The 22,389-nt window shown below is 37.0% G+C and overlaps 2 protein-coding genes across 9 annotated transcripts in view; one reads left to right on the forward strand and one right to left on the reverse strand.

Annotated features, from left to right (window-relative positions):
* The window catches only part of kcnq2a (potassium voltage-gated channel, KQT-like subfamily, member 2a), a gene marked incomplete at its 3' end in the record, with an annotated part of 30,973 nt that extends 14,161 nt beyond the window's left edge, over window positions 1–16,812 (forward strand). The window contains exons 8-16 of one of the 5 annotated variants that reach the window (XM_084389308.1): window positions 165–259; window positions 482–544; window positions 965–994; window positions 1,592–1,645; window positions 6,765–6,946; window positions 11,712–11,811; window positions 12,027–12,158; window positions 14,973–15,090; window positions 15,181–16,812. In XM_084389308.1, coding sequence (XP_084245434.1) covers window positions 165–259; window positions 482–544; window positions 965–994; window positions 1,592–1,645; window positions 6,765–6,946; window positions 11,712–11,811; window positions 12,027–12,158; window positions 14,973–15,090; window positions 15,181–15,894 — 1,488 coding nt within the window. Of the gene's footprint in view, window positions 1–164; window positions 264–481; window positions 545–964; window positions 995–1,591; window positions 1,646–6,764; window positions 7,169–11,711; window positions 11,812–12,026; window positions 12,159–12,439; window positions 12,719–14,972; window positions 15,091–15,180 lie in introns of those variants that run through there. The other 4 variants (XM_084389309.1, XM_084389310.1, XM_084389312.1 and 1 more) reach the window with 4 other exon arrangements.
* Window positions 16,809–22,097, reverse strand: LOC311278459 (uncharacterized protein). Of its 4 annotated transcripts, none has more exons than XM_084389307.1 (8): window positions 21,934–22,097; window positions 19,922–21,664; window positions 19,729–19,795; window positions 19,254–19,603; window positions 18,622–18,688; window positions 18,482–18,536; window positions 18,282–18,401; window positions 16,809–17,341 (listed from the first exon to the last, which is right to left on the reverse strand). In XM_084389307.1, exons 1-8 carry the CDS (start codon window positions 21,974–21,976, stop codon window positions 17,240–17,242), a joined length of 2,547 nt encoding a protein of 848 aa, XP_084245433.1. In that variant the 5' UTR covers window positions 21,977–22,097; the 3' UTR covers window positions 16,809–17,239. The 4 variants fall into 4 exon arrangements, with proteins under 4 accessions (XP_084245433.1, XP_084245431.1, XP_084245432.1 ...); XM_084389305.1 differs by having other exon boundaries at window positions 18,622–18,694; XM_084389306.1 differs by having other exon boundaries at window positions 19,254–19,606.
* Window positions 22,098–22,389: the final 292 nt, after the last annotated feature.

The raw sequence follows: 22,389 nt of genomic DNA on the forward strand, positions 1-22,389 counted from the left end.
ATTGTCTTTCTATTTTCAGTCTCATCTGGTTGATCTATGCTGCTTTTGATTTAGATGGCTAGAAATGTTGGTGGTTACTGTGTACAGTGATGTATTGTATACTGTAACTATGGAAGTCATTTTCCTTAGAAGTTTATTTCAATAATTCCCTTGCCCCCCATCAGGCTTCTTGGAGATTTTATGCCACAAACCTTGCGCGGACAGACCTAGTGTCCACATGGGACTTTTATGAGCAGACTGTGTCAGTCCCAATGTACAGGTAGTCAGTCATCTTGCCTTTCTGTAGACCAATGTAACTGAAGACATTTTTATTTGTTTGTTAGTAGTACTGTTTGCTGTTTTTTCAGTTTACTGTATATTCTTAATTGTGCTTTTTGGATATTTTTCCAACTTGTAATAATAAAAAAACATCTTTAGCAGTTTATTGCAGTTTGATATGCATTTAAAAATTCTCTGTTCTCTGTTCTACCTCTACTTAAAGACTCATCCCTCCTGTGAATCAGCTGGACATTTTAAGAAGTTTGAAAGGAAAATCTGGTTTCAGGTCTGGTCATTTTACTATAGAGCATTTTCTTTTATATTTAAATATCTATGTGAATAATATTATGATTATCATGTCTGGAATATACAAATGGAGTCAAATGTATGACCACATAAAAAAAATGTAAACCTGGAAATAAAAGTTTTAGGATTTTTAAACTTTTACAACAAAGAAAAGTTATTGACATACAATGCAAAACAATATATCAGATTCAGCACTATTTCTAGGTCACTAATCATATATATATATATATATATATATAAGCTATTGAAGCTAAGATAATGTCATTTATAAACCTAAAATCTTTAGTGCTCAGACTATTTATGACTGTTATTCTTGTTTAAAATATTTGATCGTAATATTGCCTGCATTAATCTCATGTCTTAATTGCTTTCAACATCATGTTCTTCTCTCTTTTTAAAGGAAGGACTCCCAGCCAGAAGTCACTCCAAGGTTTGTTGTCAAGGATTTTCCAATAGATACTTGACTATTCCCAAATCACCTCTATCAAAAACTCCTATTCACCTACAGTATTCTTGAGAATCGTAGTTTCAGTGCACCATATTCGTCCTTCAAATGAGAAAACGGCTCATATTGCTGTGTTTTAAGTCATTTGAAATCACAAATGTAATTCAAAGACAACCTGGTTGCACTTTATACTACAGTATTTTCAAGTGGTATTTACAGGGAGATGAATTAGTCAATATCATACTGACACAGCATAATCAGCGCAGTTCAAAGATACTGTATTAATGGTGAAACATCTCATTAAAGAAAACACACTTGAGGAGTTTTTTTACTGTCTCTACCCTGTAAAAGACCTGCTCTTGTAATCCTGTAATATCAAGTGCAATGTGTGACTCATCAATCAAACATATTCCTTCATTTCATTCAGTGTACACCTAGCTCAAACTCTGTATGCTGTTTTGGTGGGTTTAAAGGGGAATACCTCTCATTTTAGGTCCCACACTTGAACATGGCCTAAACCAATTTTGACCACTGCTTGTATAATCTTTTCTCTCTCATGAATCACTCCAACCACATTTGCAGTAGTGCGATTTCACACAAAGACACCCTGTGTGGGTGCTGCCCAAGAAGCAATAGGTACCGTTGCACAAAGATACTAACATCTGCACGCCCAGATCTCTCTCCAGCATTTGGATTTGCCCCCACCCCCCCTCCCTGATTTCTAAATGTATTCCTTCAGTGTGTGCTATCATCAGCTCAAAATTTTTGAGACATACTGTACTTCATAGTGCACATCCGTATCGGTGTTGAAGTATTTTAATCTCCCGTCAGCTCAGGTGGGATGAGAAATGTTCTGCTCTCCAGCATCTAAAAATGTTGTCTTGTTCAAACCAGAGAAGCAGACAATTGTTTAGCTTTGTGAGAGATTTTTGCTTGCAGATCAACTTTCCCACTTAGCACCTGGAAGCACTTCCCATCCCTTTTTACCTCCATCCCACGAGACCACCCTCCTCTGCAAGCTGCCTTGAGTATTTTATGGGGTCTCTCATTTTTTTATTTATTGATTTGGCTGCTTTTTTAAAGTTGCATAATATAACTGTTGTGTATTTTTCAGCATGCCCAAAAACATGCATGTGTTTCATTGCTTTGTTGTTCAAAGTATCTGCTGTGGCATCATGTGGGTCTGCTGCATCCAGAAGTTGTGGATTGCATTGCATGACTGAGAAGCACCATTATCCATATCTTTGCCCATGTAAGTCTGATCTTTATTAAAATAGAAGAATGCAGAAATGATACACTTTGTGTTTGCCAAGGAAAATGTCTTTTAATGTACAATGTTGTGAAATTACTTTAAGTATCTAATATTTACATGTTTCAGTCATTTTATAAATTAATATAACTGTAATTTTTAAGCACTTTTTTTTTTTTTGGTTGCTTCTGCTGAACATTTCTATAGCGAGCTTGCATATCAGTAAATATGCAACTGTGTTGTTCTATTAAGAATTGAAATAGTTGAAATATGCAAACAAATAATATATCAATAAACAGTAATCAGCTATCTATTTATAAAAGTAAAATACAATAAGCATGTTTTTTTAGCTGCTTCACCATTTATATTTGATTAAATCCATCTCAAAATAAATATTTTATTGCACTGCAAAAAAGGTGCACTTAGTAAAAAAAATGTTGATTTATACTAATATTTAGTGACTTAAAGGGTAACTCTCGCCAAAATGCAACCTAGGGTCTTATTGTTAATCTACCCGAGGCAAACTTTCGTGTAAAAGCATAATTAGAATGGAAACGCCACTTTTAAGTTTGACCGTATTTTCGTTTTCGGTCAAATTGCCTTTTGAATGGGAGTGCTTGGGGCACTTCTATGATAGCATCAAAAATCACTATTAAAACACTAAGAAGGCTCGACACAACATGAAACTGTGCTCGAAGTATCACCTGGGGCTCTGCACATGAACTCGAGCATTGAGAACATTGTTTGTGTACACAGAGTTTACTAAAAACAAAGATTTTGAACAACTCACTGTAGCCGTGTCCACCGGCATTTTGACAGTCAAAAATAGTCGATCTCCGAATGCAACGTAACAGGGATGAGAGTAAAGATGGAAAGCTCCTAATAGTGCAGCAGATTAGTAAAAAAAATTGTTCACTTTGGTATACAAGCATGAAATTTGGCACAGATACTCTCTAAGGGCCACTATTTTGGAAAAAGGCATTGGCCACTCAAAAATTCAATATGGCTGCCATTTTTCAAGATGGCCACCATTGCTATTCAATGCTTATTATATCAATTATTCAAACAGTGATCCAAGCATAAAATTTGATACAAATACTCTCTAAAGGACATGTTAATGAAAAAAGATGCTTGTCCCTCAAAAATTCAAGATGGCCACCATTTTCAAGATGGCCACCATTTCTGTCAAATAGTCATTATGTCTGCTTTGTTTGCCTCCTCTCCAAATTTTTCAAGATGGCCACTGTTCCTTTCAAATATTAATTATTTCAATTGTTCAAATGGTGATGCAAGCATAAAATTAGGCAGAAATACTCTTCAAGGAACACTCTTTTGGAAAAAGGTATGTGCCACTCAAAAATTCAGGATGGCGACCATTTTCAAGATGGCCACCATTTCTGTCAAATAGTCATAATGTCTGCTTTGTTTGCCTCCTCTCCTTTGACCTGTCCGGCTTAGTTAAACTTGCCAGGGATATAAAATCCCCGCCGGCATAGCTCTCAGGTTCATTGGAGTACACAAGCCTCTCCACTACGGCAAGGTGCAGTCCACAGAGAGGAAGGGCCACTGTTAGAAAAAGGAAGTGGCCAGTAAATATTCAGGATGGATCTCAGCCAACAGCTTTTCCTTTAGTCTAGTAGAGTTAACTGTAGGGGAATGTACACCCAGTTGATCTAGACGCTGCTGGTACAGGTTGCACATATCTGCGAGACAGAAGGCGGAAGGACCATCAGAATTGAGACTGGTTTCAACAATATAGGTGACCTGTTCAGAAAGAGCCATAGGAAAGATGGCTGGTTGAACCGTTTCACTCTGTGACTCTTTCTCAAGCCTTCTGAGGTGGAGTTTCTCTCTGTTGTAAAGATGAATGAGACACAAATTATGGTATTTCAGCTCCTGTGCAACGGCATCAGCACCACTTAGTTGAGACAATAATTTACCATCATTCAGTGTTTGTGCACATTCATGTAGTCTGTCATTCAGGTGCATTGTCATTACCTGACGTAAGTCAGATTCAGGAAATATGTTATCACAAAGAAAGCAAACCTGATCATCTAGACTTTTCTGCATCATGGTTCTGCAACGCATTGTTTGGCCTTCATCTGTCTCAATACATTGAGCATCAGATTGTTGCTTCTGGGCACGAAGTAACTTTGTGTTGTTGAACCGAAGTCGACAATTGTAGTGATACTTCGCTTGATTCCTTCTCAAAGTAGCTTCTATACCACCACCTTCATCCAGTCATTCCAGGTCCAGGGTCATTGGCATTTTGTTCATCTTGTGAAAGAGTGGAATGTTGGTGGCAATCATTTTATAGCCATCATGTTGAGAAACATGATGGGTAGGTGGTGATTGGAGGGGTTCCTTTGTGTCTGTCTGACAAAGATAACATTTCATCCAATCAGTTGGCCTCTTGGCTGACATGGGATTTTCATTTGCCATTTTGGGGGTTTGTTGTCTGATTAAGGCCGAGGGGTTATCCTTTTACCACTTCAATCATAGACATAGTACACATTCAGGTATGGGATACAACTAGGTTCGGGTCACCTACACCTAGCCCGATCATTCATCCAGTGCCATTTAAGTCCTGTGTGATCTGTACACCTTCCAGGTAAGCATACATGAACATTTCATGTATTGCCCTGCTTACCCTTGGCTCGGCTCTCCCGTGCTGGCACAACCTGTCAATTCAGGTGCGGCTATCTAACTACATCTATTACTAGCTAATTGATGAGGGGCTGTTAGACAGCATTTGGGACACTAAACTTAGCTATACTATTACTACTAGTCAAGAACTACAGTGTAAGTAAAACTAGATCAGCTGACACTGAACCCCATGCTGAGTTCCACAGCAGTGAAGTCACCAGTGTGCCCTGGTTGTGTAATGACGTTCACTCTATTAAACAAAACCTTCCTTAACACATTAAATTGAGCTCTGACAGAGATGGTGGCCATCTTGAAAATGGTTGCCATTTTGAATTTTTGAGTGGCACACACCTTTTTCCATAATGTTCCTTGAAGAATATTTGTACCAAATTTCATGATAGCATCACCATTTGAAAAAAAGATGTAAGGATTCAAGAGAAATGGTGGCCATCTTGAATTTTTGAGGGACAAGCACCGTTTTCCAAAAAAACATTCTTAAGAGAGTATTTTTACAAAATGTCATGCCTACGTCACTGTTTGAACGATTGACATAATGAGCATTTGACAGAAATAGCGGCCATCTTACCGCCTTTTTCCCAAAAAGTGACCCTTAGGGAGTATCTGTGCCAAATTTCATGCTTGTATACCAATTTGAACGATTCTCTTGAAATATGCCATTAATCTGCTGCACTATAAAGCTTAGTTCCATATTTTGTTGTTTTGTCGTTAGTGAAAATCAATATTGACCTTGTATTTGAAAAAGGATGTTCATATAAGAAGCAATACTAAAATTCAGAGTCAGTTCATTCGCATTCGGAGATCGACTATTCGGAGATCAACTGTGAAAAAATGTCTTCATGACTTGAATCTATGAATTTCTTCAATGGCTTGAATCTAACCACATCATTGCTTCATTTAGTATATTTAGTTCCTGCCTCCACCCAATCACACCAGCTCTGACTACCTGATCCACTCAGTCAACTAGTAAATGCCACACAATGGCAAGTGGAAATAATGGTTTAATTCAGCCATATATGTACCAGAAACGGATTCGGAAGAGGAAGAGCGAATTATACAGGATTATCTACAAGATGAATCAGAATGGTAATGCGTTAATGTATCGCTCTCTACAACATCAGACACAAAATGGTAATTGATATGATAAGCCTTTGGCTTGACTACATTATCAAACAGCTAATAATGTGCTGGTAATGTATCACAAACGTTTCCGTTCGCCATCTCAGAATCAGACAGCTGCCTGCTAAAAATCAGCATTCTTAGAAACAGTTTGAACGTGAATGACATTTTTTTTTTTAAGTCAAACCATACATTTTTTCCAAAAATGTACATATGGATTTATAGCGTTTTGAAAAAAAAAACTTTGCATTTATCATCAACAATTTTGTTGTTTGATTAATAAAAAACATTTTAACAGGATAAATTGAATATTCACAAAATGTGTGGGTCTAGGTAAAAAAAAAAAAAATTCCTGAAACCTATTTAAATGGATTTATAGCGTTTTGGAAAAGAGCACCTCATATAAACAACATTAAAAACGTGATATTCACCACAGGGGGTCTTTAAGAAAATATGTGAGGTTTGTCCTTAACACAAAAATGTCAATGAGAGTTAGACATTTTAGAAAATATATGCTAGGAAATACAAAAATAGTGTACTTTTTTGCAGTGTATGGTCATTGATATAAGTTACTGTGTATTCTCTCTCTAGCACTGGATGGTTTCAGGAATTATTTCTGTCCCACACTAAAACAGACGCCTCTAAGTGTGGGCTCAGGATGAATTGTCTGTTTCCTTTGCTTTTTTTGTTTGTCTTCTGTGCTTCATTGTGTCCGCTGTGCAGTCGTAAGCCCAGCTTAAAAGAGAAAGGCAGTCCCTCTAAGAACACCGGGGGAAAGGAAACCAAGACCCTCAAGACAGAGGACGGAGTCAAAGAGAGTCAAAGCAAAGTGACCAAGAGCTTGAGCTTCACTGCAAAACACGCTTTCAGAATGAAAGATGGAGCTTCTCGGCAGAACTCTGAAGGTCAGAGAATGTTATTATGTGCACACATGGGACTATTGGGATTTCCACTGTTATACACTGCAAGATATATACTGCTTCCAAATTCTTGCATTCACTAGTATACTGTATGTGCTCACTCACTTACTATACTCACTTTGCATATCTTGCTTTTTCTTCCTTTGATGCTGAAGTTTAAGCATCAGAGTGGGTCTTCAGCAGCTAGCGAGGATAGTTTTTAATTCTCTGGCACAGAAACAGATGCCACTCCGGATTGCTTAATGTGTCGTAGCAGAAAAGAGGATGTCAGTGACACTCCATTTATTAGAATTTATAAGACAGCAGGTGCGTTTTTCTATTTAAAGAAACAGCCCGCCAGAACGACTGATCTGTATTTCGTAAGGTTCATAGGTTCGGTCCCATTGCTGAAACACATGAAAGTGACTTAATGTTTCAAAACATATTGTTTGAGTCCACAGAGAATTGCAGTGGAACGTTGTATTCTGGTCTGAAGATGTTTGTTGATTTGTGGCTTTTCAGTTGCAGTAACTATGGTTTGCATCTTTCCTTTTACAAATACAGTACAGGCCAAAAGTTTGGAAACATTACTGTTTTTAATGTTTTTGAAAGAAGTTTCTTCTGCTCATCAAGCCTGCATTTATTTGATCAAAAATACAGAAAAAAAATGTAATATTGTGATATATTATTACAATTTAAAATAATTGGTTTTCAATTTATTATACTTTAAATTATCATTTATTTCTGTGATGCAAAGCTGAATTTTCAGGATCATTACTCCAGTCTATCACATGATCCTTTAGAAATCATTCTAATATGATGATTCATTATCAAAGTTGGAAACAGTTGTGCTGCTTAATATTTTTTCATAACCTGTGATACTTTTTTAGGATACTTTGGTGAATAAAAAGTAAAAAAAAAAAAAAAGAAGCAAATGTTTTAAAAATAGAAATCTTTTGTAACAACAATATACACTACTGGTCAGTAATTTGGGGTCAGTAATTTTTTTTTCTTTCTTTTTTTGGAAATAAATCAATACTTTTATTCAGCAAGGATGTGATAAAAAGTGATAGTAAAGATGATTTATATTAATAAATGCAGTTCTTTTTAACCTTTTATTCATAAAATACATTAGGCAGCAGAACTGTTTCCAACACTCATAATAAATCAGAATATTACAATGATTTCTAAAGGATCATGTGATAGACTGGAAGTCACATATGACACTGAAGACTGGAGTAATGATCCTGAAAATTCAGCTTTGCATCACAGAAATAAATGATAATTTAAAGTATAATAAATTGAAAACCAATTATTTTAAATTGTAATAATATATCACAATATGAAAAAAAAATTCTGTATTTTTGATCAAATGAATGCAGGCTTGATGAGCAGAAGAAACTTGTTTCCAAACTTTTGGCCTGTACTGTACATTAATAGGAGAAGGTTTATATGCTCTTAAGATGCTTGATCCCCACAACATATTTCATCTATGGTGAAAATGCTTTGGGGGGAATTCACTAAGAATGAACACATGAACACATTTATTTGCACATGCTACCGTATTTGCATTGTTTAGTATCCGATTCACTACAGGAACAAATGCAAATCAGATTTTATGCTAAAGGAAATTTTCACTGCAGCAATTTCTGGTTTACAAAGAAGCATGTTTGTCCTAGGAAGAATGACAATTAAACTGGATTATGGGTGGTTAGTGAATGAGATGTAGTTTTTTGCATTGAAATACCGTTAGCTAAAGTGACAGTTGATTAGTGAATTCGCCCATTTGTGTTTCTCTCATCATCTGTTTTATGCTCTTGGCATAATTCTGCAGTGCTCAACTTCAAAATATATATAAATTGATCCATTTTATGTATTTCACTTCCTGCACACTCATCAGTTTCTCTCTCATTTCTCTCTACTGGAAAAAAATAAAGTGCTGATTGAGTTGCAAGACGAGGACTTCGCCATGAAGAGTTCTCCAGGTTAGGCCACGATCCAGAAATATGATCCAAAAAGCAAAGAAATGACAGAGCAGTTTCTCTCAGAAGTAGACTATATATAATCAGAATCTGTAAGCGTGATGCAGCGATCACTCTCTCGAAAAGGTTAGAGATGGCAGAAATGACAAGATATTACGTTTGATAAATCACAAACAACAGCATCACAGACCTTAGCTTAGTGAATTCAGATTAATAAATTATGTAGCAGTGTCACTACAGCATACATATTAGAAACGTATCGTACCATTTGACTTTCCATGAATAGGGTACAAAATAGGTCAAACTAAATATTCTTGTTCTGTTCAATATCTGTAATGTTTGCCGGTTTTGTAACCCTGTTATTAAAAAATCTGATGTGTGCTTTTGTTATTTACTAAAAATGAATAAATAGTGCTAAATATGCTAGAATGAGCAACTGGTCAAATAACAGAGTTGCAAATTGATCTTATATTTATATATTTTCCATTGAATTAAAGAAAAACTAAAGAATTAAAGTATTTTCCTCATCATTAACGTGGGTTTAATGGTTGAGCGTGAAGTCTACAATTGAGAAAAACATGAATAATTCTCACCATGCTGTAGAGATGGGTTATATTATTTCTTCAATAACCTAAAATGAAATGTAACTTTTTTGTGGGAATAGAGAGAGATATTTATTGCAATAACTTTTAAAATTAGTAATAATAATTAAAAATTGTTCTTTACTACAGTGCATTGAATATAAAATTCAACAGATTTTTTAGATCATTCAATTGTAACGTTTACAGGTCAAAATTACTATTTTAAGGGAGGCATACAGACAGTTTAAGTATTTAAAACAATCTACTTTTTACGCTACGTTAGTTATGTTACATAATAGTTCCTCTAACATATCTAATGGTCCTCACAACAAAAGTGTGACATTTGTGCTTTAAGAAAAGTCATGAGACATCGGTCAGTACCGTTTTCATGGAAAGTGCCTTGTAATGATGTGAAAGCAAATCTTCCCCAATCATAATGTAGCATAAGCCTAATATAAGCAACACCATGTGTTATACAGTTGCATGATTAAAGTCATTGTCATCTTTGACCATCTCTCTCTCATTTCTCTTTCTTTCTCTGTTTCTTTCTCTCTCTATCTTTCACATTTGATCTCTTTTTTCTCTTCACATTTTGGCAGCGATTGAGGGCTTAATCAGTAAGACAAATTATGTTGTCTGGGGCTGCATCTCTTTAGCACTAGTCCAAAAAAATCTCAACACCAGTCTGCTAAAGAAACACTATGCATGTTTTAAAAACGGCTCCTTAATTATCGAGCTGCTGCATATCTTCACAGATCTGCCTATCATCCAACACTCTCTGTCATGAACCCTTGGCTGAAAGTTTCATCTCACTTGAAGCATCACACAAAATATGAATTTCTTTTCTGATGCTTGGATAGCTTTTACAGCAGCTGTATTAGCCGTATCTGTCACCTCATATGACAGTGAAGTGCAATAGCAGATCAAAGCTTAACGTTACTATTTGCCTCAGCCTGGATCTATTTCTCATCCCATGACAGAATGTGTTCCATGAAGGTGTTAATGAAACACTTTGCAACTTACACTTTCCATCAAGTACTTTGCACTAACCTGCATGAAGAAATTTCTCAGCTTTTTAAGGAAACAAATTTGTTTCCAGAAATCGATCTTGTGCAGTTTCGACTAGTTGGTTATGTCATTTGAATAGGATGCGCTTTTTCGGCTGTCACATCCTTATTCATATGGCATGAGGATGACACATGTAGTACTAATATTTAAGCTTTTTTTGTCCTAGCTTCACATGGTAAACTGTTTTTCATAGGGGGTTGAAATTTGCCCGATTGCTAGATTTTGTTAGGTGCACAAAAGTTTCTCTCACATGTGCTATCGCGGTAAATGCTCAGACTAGCAGGTCCTGGTAAGTGCTTCATGCATGAGTAAAACTATTGTTTCAGCTCCAAATGCACATAGAAACATAAAAGCATGTCTGAAGCTTCTGTCAAAAAAAGACTAATGCTGACAAAGTGATCCTGAGATTAGGAGGGCTATCAGTTTCAGAAATTTGACTTCTGAAGAGTGGAATAAATGAATTACATTTTTAAAAATCTCACTTGTCATATACAGTAGAATTAACTTTTTTCCAAAGTGTGTCTAATGTGTGATTTAATTGTGCCTTTCTAAAAGACATGCATAAGGAATAGTTCTCACAAAAATAGAAATTGTCAAAATTTACTCACCCTCATGTTGTTCCAAACCTGTATGATAATCTATGATGGGTTTTAATCTAGCAATATATCATGAGCAAATGTACTGAATTTCAGCATAGCCTCATTCCTACGGCTGAAATAGTCATGCTAAAATTCAGAACAACATAATTTGCATGCGTGATATTGATTTTATACAACAGTTCTGTAAAAAGGATATTATTTCGAGTTACATATATGAAAAACCACACAACACTGCTTTCACTCCACAACTCTCACATACTCTGGTTTGGAACACCAGGGATGCAGACAAGCAGAGTGATTCTAACAGTGAAAAGTGCAAGTGCCCTTTGACTAAATATCACTCTTGGAACGCCGCTTGGCCAATCAAATTCAAGGTCTGGAACTAACTGTTGTATAATGTGGAGCACCTTAGCAGTTTATCGAGCATGTCTGCCATGGTTGGCAGATGATTTCTGTAATCTTTCATCTTGTCAAATGGCTGTTCATCATTAACATTAGGACTCTTTACATTGGGAGCAGCCTGTCCGTTTGTGTGTTGTAGAGGCAAGCCTTCCAGAGGAGCTTGGGGACGACAGGGGTTTCAACTGCGAGTTTGTGCCGGATCTGTCTCCGGGACTCAAGGTCACCATCAGAGCAATCTGGTAAGACACATTTATCACCCGACTAAAACAAATTTTTGGTTTCACAACAATTATTTTTTAAAACAAAATAAAACTGAATTATGTAATTTTTGAAATATAATTAAATACTTTTTAAATGGATAAATTATTTTAAAAACTGAAAACAGTCATTTAACTGGTGGGACAGTCAACTTAACTCTGTAACTCTGTTACAGTAACCTTTCTGTCTTCCCCAGTATTATGCGGTTCCTGGTGTCTAAGAGGAGATTTAAAGAGAGCCTCAGGCCCTACGACGTGATGGATGTGATTGAGCAGTATTCAGCCGGCCATCTGGACATGCTGTCACGCATCAAAAACCTTCAGGCCAGGCAAGACTTTAGTTCGTAAAGAACAAAAAAGTTTTCACCCTCTAACAATGACACGATCCACCTGTTTCAGTAGTCAATCAGTATTTGTCAAGAGCTGTAGCTGGATTGTTGGCTGCAACCTCTGGTGGTCACTGTTTGGTATTGAAGAAAGATTTAAAAAATTGAGGAAAAATACTTTAACACTGCTTGATCAAAATCACATTCACAGTGGTTGTTTTCTGTGTCACATCCAAAATGATTTGAATTCAGATTCACTCCTTTTCTCTCAAATAAGCCTCATATATGTTGTGAAATAGCATCCACACATATACCAATATATTCCAACAGCAAAAACCATTTCTATCATACATGTAAACATGAAACACTGTTCCTAGAAGTGGGTGAGAACAGGCATGTATGGAATATATTCTTTCTTATTTGTCGACGGTCCTCGCTGGGGTATATGGAATGGTTCCCATGTGTTGCTTGATGATGCTTGGTATCCATGTTCTCTCTGTGTGCTTTGCCAGGATAGATTTGATTGTGGGTCCCCCTCCCCCCTCGACCCCTCGTCACAAGAAGTACGTAATCAATTCACCAATGGCCTTCCCAGGCTGAATGGGTTTATTATTGGACAGCATAGTATAAAACTACAATTGTATAATGTCAAAGAGTCAAAGAAAAACATGAGGAGAAACTTGTCGATAACTGGTAGCATTGTTAACTACTGGATATTCTACGTTCACATTGAGAAAGAATTGCATTTTGGATGGGTGTAAGTATCCATAATTACTTGCTTCAGAATTTAGCTTTAGAATTTATCAAAAGTTAATTTATAAAATTATGTATATATATATATATATAAAAATTGTCTTTATGCTGTGCAATATTACTCACTATGGTGTGACCATGCAGCCTGCTTACCGGGGGACTGATGCAATTGTGCATGATGTTCCAGGGTTCAAAAAAGAGAGAATAACTAAAATGTACAGTGTTTAAAACAAAGCATCATAAGGCATGGAACCAGGTGACATTGTGATTTTAATTTTCATTTATTTCCCCACATTTTTTATTATACAAATTCATTGTCATTTGTATGTTTGCCAATCAGTGTTGGGGAAGATATTTTAAAGGCCCTGATATACTCATGGCGAAGTTCTTTTTCATTCTTTGTTTAGGGGTAAAACAAAGTTCTAAATACATGAGCAGCGATATACTGTAAGCGAACATCCGAAGCCGCCCACACTGCTGAGACGGCGTTTAGATGAATATGTAAATATGTGCTGTGCGCTTTCCTCTCAATAACAAAATAAACACACAACAAAATTGAGAAAGCAGAAAGCATTTTTTTGTAATAAAGCATAAGAAAAGCATCTGATTGCAACGTGGATCTGTTTGCACGAGCTCTGCAATTCGGCACTCTAGTAAAATCAAGTCACGTTTATTTTTATAGCACTTTATACAATAGATTGCGTAAAATCAAGTAGCTTTACCGTATTAAACATGAAAAACAGTGTCAGTGTCTTGTTTCATCAGAATTACAAACCTCCACGAATTGAACAGGAGAAATGAACTGGAAAAGATTTCGGCGTGAAAGAAGGCGGAGTCTCCACGCACACCTACCTATTACGTAATCGCCACGGACCAATGGTAGTACAATGGTAGTTTACCAGCCGTAGCGAACTTTTCCGGAAAGTTCACTTCGGCACGCTGTTTTGAACTCTCAAAACGATTTCTCTTGAAGTATATCGGGCCTCAAGGGGGCAAAAATCTTTCTAAATACAATTTAATCTGAGATATATTTTACTGGGTTTTTGAATAAATCAATAATCTCAATTAAGGTGAAAGAACCAAATTTGAAAATATATATTAACAAAATGCACCGTTAATCTAACTGAATTAAAAACAATAATTAACAGCAGCATTTAACAAAATATTCCATTATAAAGAAGTACACTAAATATCGCAGGGACTCAGATTGAAGCTGTGTTATTAGTAATTTACATGAACCACTCAATAGAACCAATTTACTAGAAGGAATGATCCTGACCAGAGTTATTTTAATATTATTTATATACTATTGCAGTTTTTATTAGTATTTTGAATTAGCTTTTACTTTTATATGTTGAGGTTTAATTGTTAGTCATTTTATTACGTGCTTGTGTTTTTATTGTTTTATTTATATGTATATATATATATATATATATATTTCAGTTTTAGTTTTTGTTAACGATAGCAATACTGATTCTAACCAGTACTAGATAAGACATAGAGGGAATGTTTAGGGAAGAACAAATTCACTAGAATGTTTCAGAAGAAAGATTCACACTTGATAGGACAAACTGGTTCACTAAATTCTGATTCACTAGAATGAATGAATCAGATTTTCCCCTCTGAAATATGTAGTTAAATTAGCCGTTTCTTTATTTTTAGTTAGTTACTCCCCAACACTGCTGTCAGTAACTTTGCAGAGAAAGACACTCAGATGTGTTTTCACTGCAGTAATGTGAGCGTTCATCTCAGTGCATTGCTGCAGAACATCTTTGTTGGAAAGATTCATCTTTTTGAAGACCCTGATGAATGCATGCTGATTAACAACTTTGCAGTATGGCATGCAGCATGCAAAATCACATTCACTTTCAGCAAATCAAGCTTCAATTCATTTTCTTCCCTATGGTTTAAACCCTGCTGTCCTATGTTTGCATTCGCATGGTCAAGTTCTCCTCCATAAAGCTAATTTCTGTTAACTTGACATGGTACAGTTAACCACTGAATCTCAGTGTGAATGAGGGCGTATTGACTATGTGTCGAAGTGATGGTCTATTGGATCACTAGAGTGGATCAGATTGTGGGGAAAGGAGGCGGGACAGGAGAAAAGGACAAACCCAAAAGCGAAACAGAGATGGCTGAGGACCAGAGCATGATGGGGCGTCTGAACAAGATGGAGAAACAGGTGAACCACAGTGTGTCAAGTTCATTTGATGTGGTTGTATAGCCCCATATATGTTAGTGCTGAAGAGTCCGGTTGTCTCTCCTTGTGCAGGTGGGGGCAATGGACCTCAAACTCAACTTTTTGGTCAGCGTGTATACAACACAAATGGGCATCCCGCGATCTGAGACCGAAGCTCTGCTGGGCTTTAAAATCCCTTACCCTGTTCCTCCTTACCACAGCCCTGACGATAATAGCGAGAAAGCACAGAACAAAGACGAGGATAAAAACAAGAGTGGGTCCCCTGTCCATCCTGGTCCCAACAGGACTCCCACAGACAGCCAGTGTCGGCCCTCTACCTCGTGGCACCAGCAGGAAGAACATCCCCTCAGCGTGCCTCTCTGGAACAACAGCCGAGGAGTGTCACCGATAGGCACCGACGACCCCTCACTGTACCGCCTCCCGCCTCCACCGTTCTACGAGAGCTGTGACAACAGCCGCTCGCGCAGGTCCAGGAGACCCATCCAGCAGCAGGCAGCCGTCGAGAGTGACACGTCTCTGTCCATTCCCTCGGTGGACCATGAGGAACTAGACCGCTCTTTTAGTGGCTTTAGCATTTCTCAGACCAGAGAAGGGGAATATGTGCCTCCGGTGAGTCTGGGGCTTTTTGGTGGGGGAGGCGGGACGCTGTGCACCCGTCTCAGGCCTTATCTGGCCGAGGGGGAGTCAGATACGGACTCCGACCTGTATACGCCCGGAGCACCGTCACCTCTCTCGTTTACAGGAGAAGGGCCTTTCGGTGACAGGATGTGGCCCGGTCTGAAGTAGTTTGGAATTTATGTTGTGCGGACCAGTGTCCTGGATGTAGCAGATGGACATTTAAAACTGTCGGAAAAACACACACGTGGGAGTGATTACTGATGCAACATCAGCGAGAACGAATCATGAACATTGCGATTTAAAAAAGACCCCAAACAAGGAGGCTGAGGATATGTGCGTTCACAAGCGGAAAAGATTGTGTGTATTCAATTACCGGCATGGATCTTAATCGAATCAAACAAGGCACCTGTTCTTTATTAGTTTGCGTAGTCACCACAGCTAATGCAGTATCAAATGCACTTTACCTTACAACTGTAATTTTGATTCACAAGATATTTATTCATTTATTGATTTATTTACATTGTCTTTTCTGAAATGCGTTATGAGACTGTTATGCGAAACGAGTAGTTAATCAGGGCATGTGTTCGTAGTAAGCATTTAATGAACATTATAAATTGAAAGGTTCCAATGGAGAAAATAATTTCAGCCAAAGAAAACGACGACAGAAAGCTGAGCATGCCTTACAGGTACTCTTCCCCTCTTACATTTCTTATCTGAAGGATTGAAAGATGAATTAATTTGTATAGCTACTTTTAAAGTCAAAGCACTCACAGAGAGAGACGTGCTTTTTGAGGCACTAATAATATTTCCAGAAACCCTGGTGATTGTTAAAGAAGAAATATCCATGCTATTATATGCAATCGGTTTTAATTTTCTAGAATTTGGGTAACTTGCACTAAGACATCATATTTTATGCTGTAGTGAAGAAGGCACTGAATAATAATCAGACCTAAAAATACACTAACTGCATGGCATGTTTATGGAATATAGCTTGCTGACAACCTAATAGGATGACAATTGAGATTAGAAAGTAATAGCAATAAAAGAATGTCGCATTAACTGCAGTCAGACATAGTCAGGGATAAAGGAATGTATCAAATGCATTTATTTTTATTTTGTATTTATTTTTCAGGTCAGTTTTACTTTGAAAGCACTTGTTTGTACAAGGTGTCCTGTAGGGGCAAGAGACCATGTACATCTGCAAATGTATCACTTTTCCTAGTAAAACGGAAGATGATTAAATCTATCTAAAAGTGGTTTACATAAAAAACAGATTTCCATGTTAAAAGACATGAACATTTTAAAAAAGCTGTATTTCAAAGCGCTGTTCAAACATTACAATATTAGGTTGCATCCTGTAAGGAAATAAAGTTGGTCTTATCTCAGTGTGCTTGCTTGTCTGTTTCATGACATTTTGCATGGTCTTGTGCAATGATTTCTTTATCATAATGCAGAGGCCTTGACTTTTATTTTGTGTTTTGAATTATGTTGAGTATCCAAAATCCATGTGAATTCAGTAGATCCAGTCCAAGCTGTCTGTGGCCCAGCTGTAAGACAGCAGCCCCACCACTGTCGCTAGACTCACTGCTAACACTGACCGCAGCAGAACAAGACACTAGAGAGATCAAGACAGAGTTCAGTCAGAGTCTTAATGGTGTTATTAGTAATGACTTACTATTAAAGCCATTGTCATTACTGGATACTGATTCAAGTGCAGTAACTTGCATTGTACATGAATAATGGTATTGCTATATATATGATAAATGTTTACACCATTAGACATGACTTATATGTACCATGAGCATGTTTTTATTTACTCAAAACACTGTTATTTTTTTATTATTTATATCCACCTTTTTCCTAGCGAGCCTCCTGCTTTTTAGATTATGGAAGGCACGTCCGGTTTGGGGTAGTTCCACTCAAAAATACTGAATCAAATCATAAGGTTGTGCTACACATATTCCTTATCCAATAGCCTACTGCACATTTGTGGTCTAATAAATTAATAATGAATAATCCACTGCAATGCACTAATTATCTCTCGGTTTCCCCCCAAATCCTCACGTCTCTTTCCAAGTTTGTTTTCACACGGATGCTTTAAAATGTAAGTGTTTACTGGAATGTTTCTAAAGCAAGTATGCAATATTTACTATCCGTCAAAATGACGGAAATCACTTTAAAATATCACTCAATGTTCCAGTTAAGAAACATATTTGATTAAGGCAACGTGTGTGTTGCATAAGTATGTTACATAATACAGACATCTGTTACTACCGTGATATTTAACACGTCCGAAATATTGCTTCAGAATAATCAAGCTTTTGGGATTATTCATTAATTTGTTGCTCCCAAAATTTGTGCAAGTTACTCCCATGATTTGTGCAAAGCGTCATGGGGTGTAGTAGGAAAACAGCGATATTTTTTTAAGGACAAAAAAGCTTTTTTTCTAACCTGTCTCCAGATTAAAAAAAATGGAACTTCAAAAATATGAGTGTTTTATCTATATTGTTATGCTGTTTTTTTATGTTCTTTAATTCTAGCGGGTTTATACTTACCTTATTTCTTTTGGGGTGTTCCTTCAGCTGCTTGCCTGCCTTTTGTAACCCCTTTGGTAAAACTTTGTACCTTCCTGCGTATAAACGTCTCTCATGTGGTTCATCAGAATCACTTTGGTCCTGAAACGTGGAGAGCAGATGGTGTGAGATTATTATTATTTGATTATTGTGTTGTATGCTTGATGATCTGATGTTCTCACCTCATTCTTCTGGACTTTGGCAGTGTCATCTTCTGAGTTTGATTCCTGTTCACTGCTGCAAGGCAATATAAAATACAAGTTTCCAAATTTACCAATCTAAAACTTGAATGAAATTTTCAAATGAATGAAATCCATCTTACCTATCATTATCTTCCTCATTTTGAGAAGATCCTTGATCCAACCTAAACATTACCCCGTGGGTCCCGTCTGTTGCTTTTGAGAGAGAAATGTGCACTTTACTTATTCATGTATTCATTCATTCGTTTGTTTGTTCGTTCATTCATTTATTCATTCATTCATTTACCAGGCATTTTTATGTCCTTGATGCTAGTGTCATGTGTAACAGTTGAGCTACAGAAACAATTTTTATATAAAATATATATATTAATATATTTTAAAGAAATGTATTCCTGTGATGCAAAGCTGAATTTTCAGCATCCAGTCTTTATCCTTAAGAAATCATTCTAATATGCTGATTTGACGCCTAAGAAACATTTCATATTATTATCAATGTTGAAAACCATTAATATTACAGTTTATATTTTTACTTCTTAAAATCTTTGTGGGAACCGTGATACTTTTTTTTTAGGATTCTTTGATAAATATAAAGTTTAAAAGAACAGAATTTATTTGAAATATAAATCTTTTGTAATATTTGAAATATGATTAATCCCCTGCTGAATAAAAGTATTAATTTCTAATTAAAATCTTACTGACCCCAACAGTATTTTTCAACAGTATTGTAATTTCGATAAAACATTTGAGCACTTACCCTCGTTTTGCTTTGCTTTTACAGACTCTTCGTAGTATCTGTCAATTCTCGCTTGTTCCTGCTCCATGTCCCTCTCTATTTCATTTTTCAGCTTCTCCAAGAAATCATCCTCATCGTCACTGATCGCCTTACTTGAGTTCATTTTATAGAACTCTTCTACATTAATGTGGTCATGGTCATATTCATCAAGATTCATGTCCTCATCCATCAGAAGAGTGCTGACATTTTCAATGTATGAAACTTCTGAGGGTTCATGGCTGTCTTCCCTGTTGCTTCGTTCTTTTTTGTCTGAACTGGACTCTGGAGGATGCAACTCTCTGATGCAACCTTTTGTGCTCAGTTCCTCTTCACTGCTGTGTAGCAAATCACATGGCAATGAGCTTGTATGTTGCACTAAAATGAAATCTAAGATATATATGTTAAGCAAAACACTTTACTTTTAAAGTAAAGAATCAAACTTTGAAATCTGTTTTACCTGTCACTATCCACCTCATAAAGAGAGGATTCTAGATCCAAACAAAACGTCACTTTGTGGATTCTACCTGTTGTAGTTGTTGGGAAAGAATTTATCCAGTAGTAAGGTCAAATTCATTTATAAAATTCCTAATAAAAATGTAATTCATGGTATTGCTTTATGGCTTTAAGATGGTTCACAAATAAGCATTTACCTTTGTTTTCCTCGCCTTCGGCGGTCTGGTAGAATCTGTTAAATGCCTCAATTCTTGTTTTTTCTTTCTCCCAGTCCCTCTCGGTCTCCTCCTCATCATTCTCCAGCTCTTCCTGAAAATAGTCCTCTTCATCACAGATCACTTCTTTTTCATTAATGTCCCAGTCATATTCGTCAAGCTTCAGGTTGTGATCGTCCATCAAGGTCCAAAATGTCCCAGGTAGCAAAGTGTTGATATTTTCACCAATGTCTGAAACTTCTGAGTGTTCACTGTTATCATGTTCTTTGTCGTTCTTGGCCTCTTGTGGATGTGACTCACTCACACTTCTGTTTTCAGATGAGTATGTCTCAGAAGATCCTTCCATTCCTGCTTTAGGAGATGCTGGATTGCTTGAAAAATGTTCTACATCACACACCTCTTCCTGACTATCTGTGACCACCACATCCTCTATTTCATGTTCAATGCTGCTCCGATCTCTAGCAAAGTCTTTCATGAAGTTGTGCTTTTGCTCCATGGTAGCTGGGTTTTTTTCCTCCAAGACTGTATGGGAACTGTAATCAGGGTTTTCTTCTTGGCTCTTGCAGTATTCACCATCACTGCTGATATCACTATCATAGTCAGGTTGCTCAGTCATGTAAGATTCACTGGAATTAGATTGGAAATTCGCAGAGATTCCAAAATCAGACCTTTCCCCAGTGTTTGAAATCTCACTGTTATATTCGTCATCTCTAATACTGTCCTGGTTTGTCTCGAATAATATGTCATCATCAGATTTCCCAGGTGTCTCCACTTTCAGATCCTCATTCTTGACATAAGTGAGCATGTCTACAGGATCCATACATCCATCTTTCATTTGAACATCATCATTCCTTGAAGTTACAACTTTGTAATTCAGAGGAGGTTCTTCTAGCTTCTTCATCTCATAGGAATAATCCAGATCTTCAACCTGCACCTGGGCCAGCTTGGTGTCCATGTGAGTGGGTTGTCCACCCTCATGACCCTCACTGCTGTCCCCGCTATCACTTTGAGACAAATCAGAGGGGTACTCTGCTAAACCTTCCTCTTCTCTTTCATGATTTTCATGATCTTCTTCTGTAAACTCTTTCATCTCATCCCCAGACTGGACCTCCGTTGATGCTTCTGGCCAATCTTGCAATGTTGACTTTATGGCACTAAAACAATTGAGCTTATTATCATCTGGTGCATGCTGAAGGACATGTTCCTCAGTGCTCCCAAGCTCCAGTCTGTCCTCTTTGGAAGTTGAGCTCTCATTTTCAGGTTTATCCACCATCTGGTAGGACAGTAGGTGTGATGGGGTATCTGCGCTCATTGTTTCTAGATCATAGTCAGTTCCTTTTGGAAGAACCATTTCCAGCATACTGACATCTTCAGCTTGTTCCTTGTTCATTTGATGGCTATCTGCATGTGTCTCGACTTCCTTCTCTCTGCATTCCTCATCATGCAAGCTTAATTGCTGGTTTTGGGTTTGTGTCTTGTTTTCATCTGCATCGTCGTCATCTCTCGAACCACAGGGCAAAGATCCTGCCTTCATGCTTTGTTCATCTAATGAGAAGTTCCTATTGTTTTCAGAAAAGTTCTTAGTTTCCTCTTCCCTATTCGCCCACTCTAAATCTATGTCAGACTCAGATCCACTGGTTTCTCTGTGACTGTTGTCGTCCATGTCGGGCTCATTTTGAGGTACGTTAACGTCGTCATCAGAGTGTAGATCATCAAAGTTTGCCTCTGTTTTTATTTTAAAAAAGACACAACACAATGCAATGCACAATTCAAAATATGGGTAAGCCACCTATGAAAAATCTAAACAGAAACTTCCTTTATATTAACAAGGTACATTGGGCTGTATTTTTATGGACTTTTCTTATGTCGACTTAAGGTAAAAAGTCAGATTATTTATTTAATAAATTGGTTTAGTGGTGAGAATCACAACATGCAGTTGGCTACAAAAGTTTTCACTTCTTCATTACACAAAAAGTCTCACACAAAAATCTTACCTGGGAATGCGTCCTTTAGAAAATCATCAATGTTTTGCTCCATCTTGTTTTTGACACAACAGTGTTAAGCATTTAATTTTACCCCGTACCGACAAAATCAAATACAGACATGACAGACACTCTGAATGTTCCACCACTTGACAAAATGAGCGTGTGTGATGCGCGCCGCATCATGTCATAGCTGCTTCCTGTTTAAATAAGGCCATAACAACAAGAGCATGAATAGAAACATCACAGAATTGAGCATGTACTGAACAAAAACGGCTAAATGGGTATGCAATGTAAATTAACATTGTTAAATATAAGTATTAAAAGTTAACCAAGTATATCAACCTATATTTACTTGATTTATTACATAGTATCTGTGTGTGTGTGTGTGTGTGTGTGTGTGTGTGTGTGTGTGTGTGTGTGTGTGTGTGTGTGTGTGTGTGTGTGTGTGTGTGTGTGTGTGTGTGT

This window comes from Rutilus rutilus (assembly GCF_951802725.1).
Source record: "Rutilus rutilus genome assembly, chromosome: 19".
Lineage (NCBI taxonomy): Eukaryota > Metazoa > Chordata > Actinopteri > Cypriniformes > Leuciscidae > Rutilus > Rutilus rutilus.

What these genes read in the sequence shown, in the direction of transcription:
- LOC311278459 (XM_084389304.1), bottom strand. Translation starts at nt 21,976, where the DNA reads ATGGAGCAAAACATTGATGATTTTCTAAAGGACGCATTCCCAG. An exon ending in TATGAGGTGGATAGTGACAG is followed by an intron (nt 19,607 to 19,728) that starts GTAAAACAGATT and finishes TTTGCTACACAG; the next exon opens with CAGTGAAGAGGAACTGAGCA. An exon ending in CCAAAGTCCAGAAGAATGAG is followed by an intron (nt 18,402 to 18,481) that starts GTGAGAACATCA and finishes TCCACGTTTCAG; the next exon opens with GACCAAAGTGATTCTGATGA.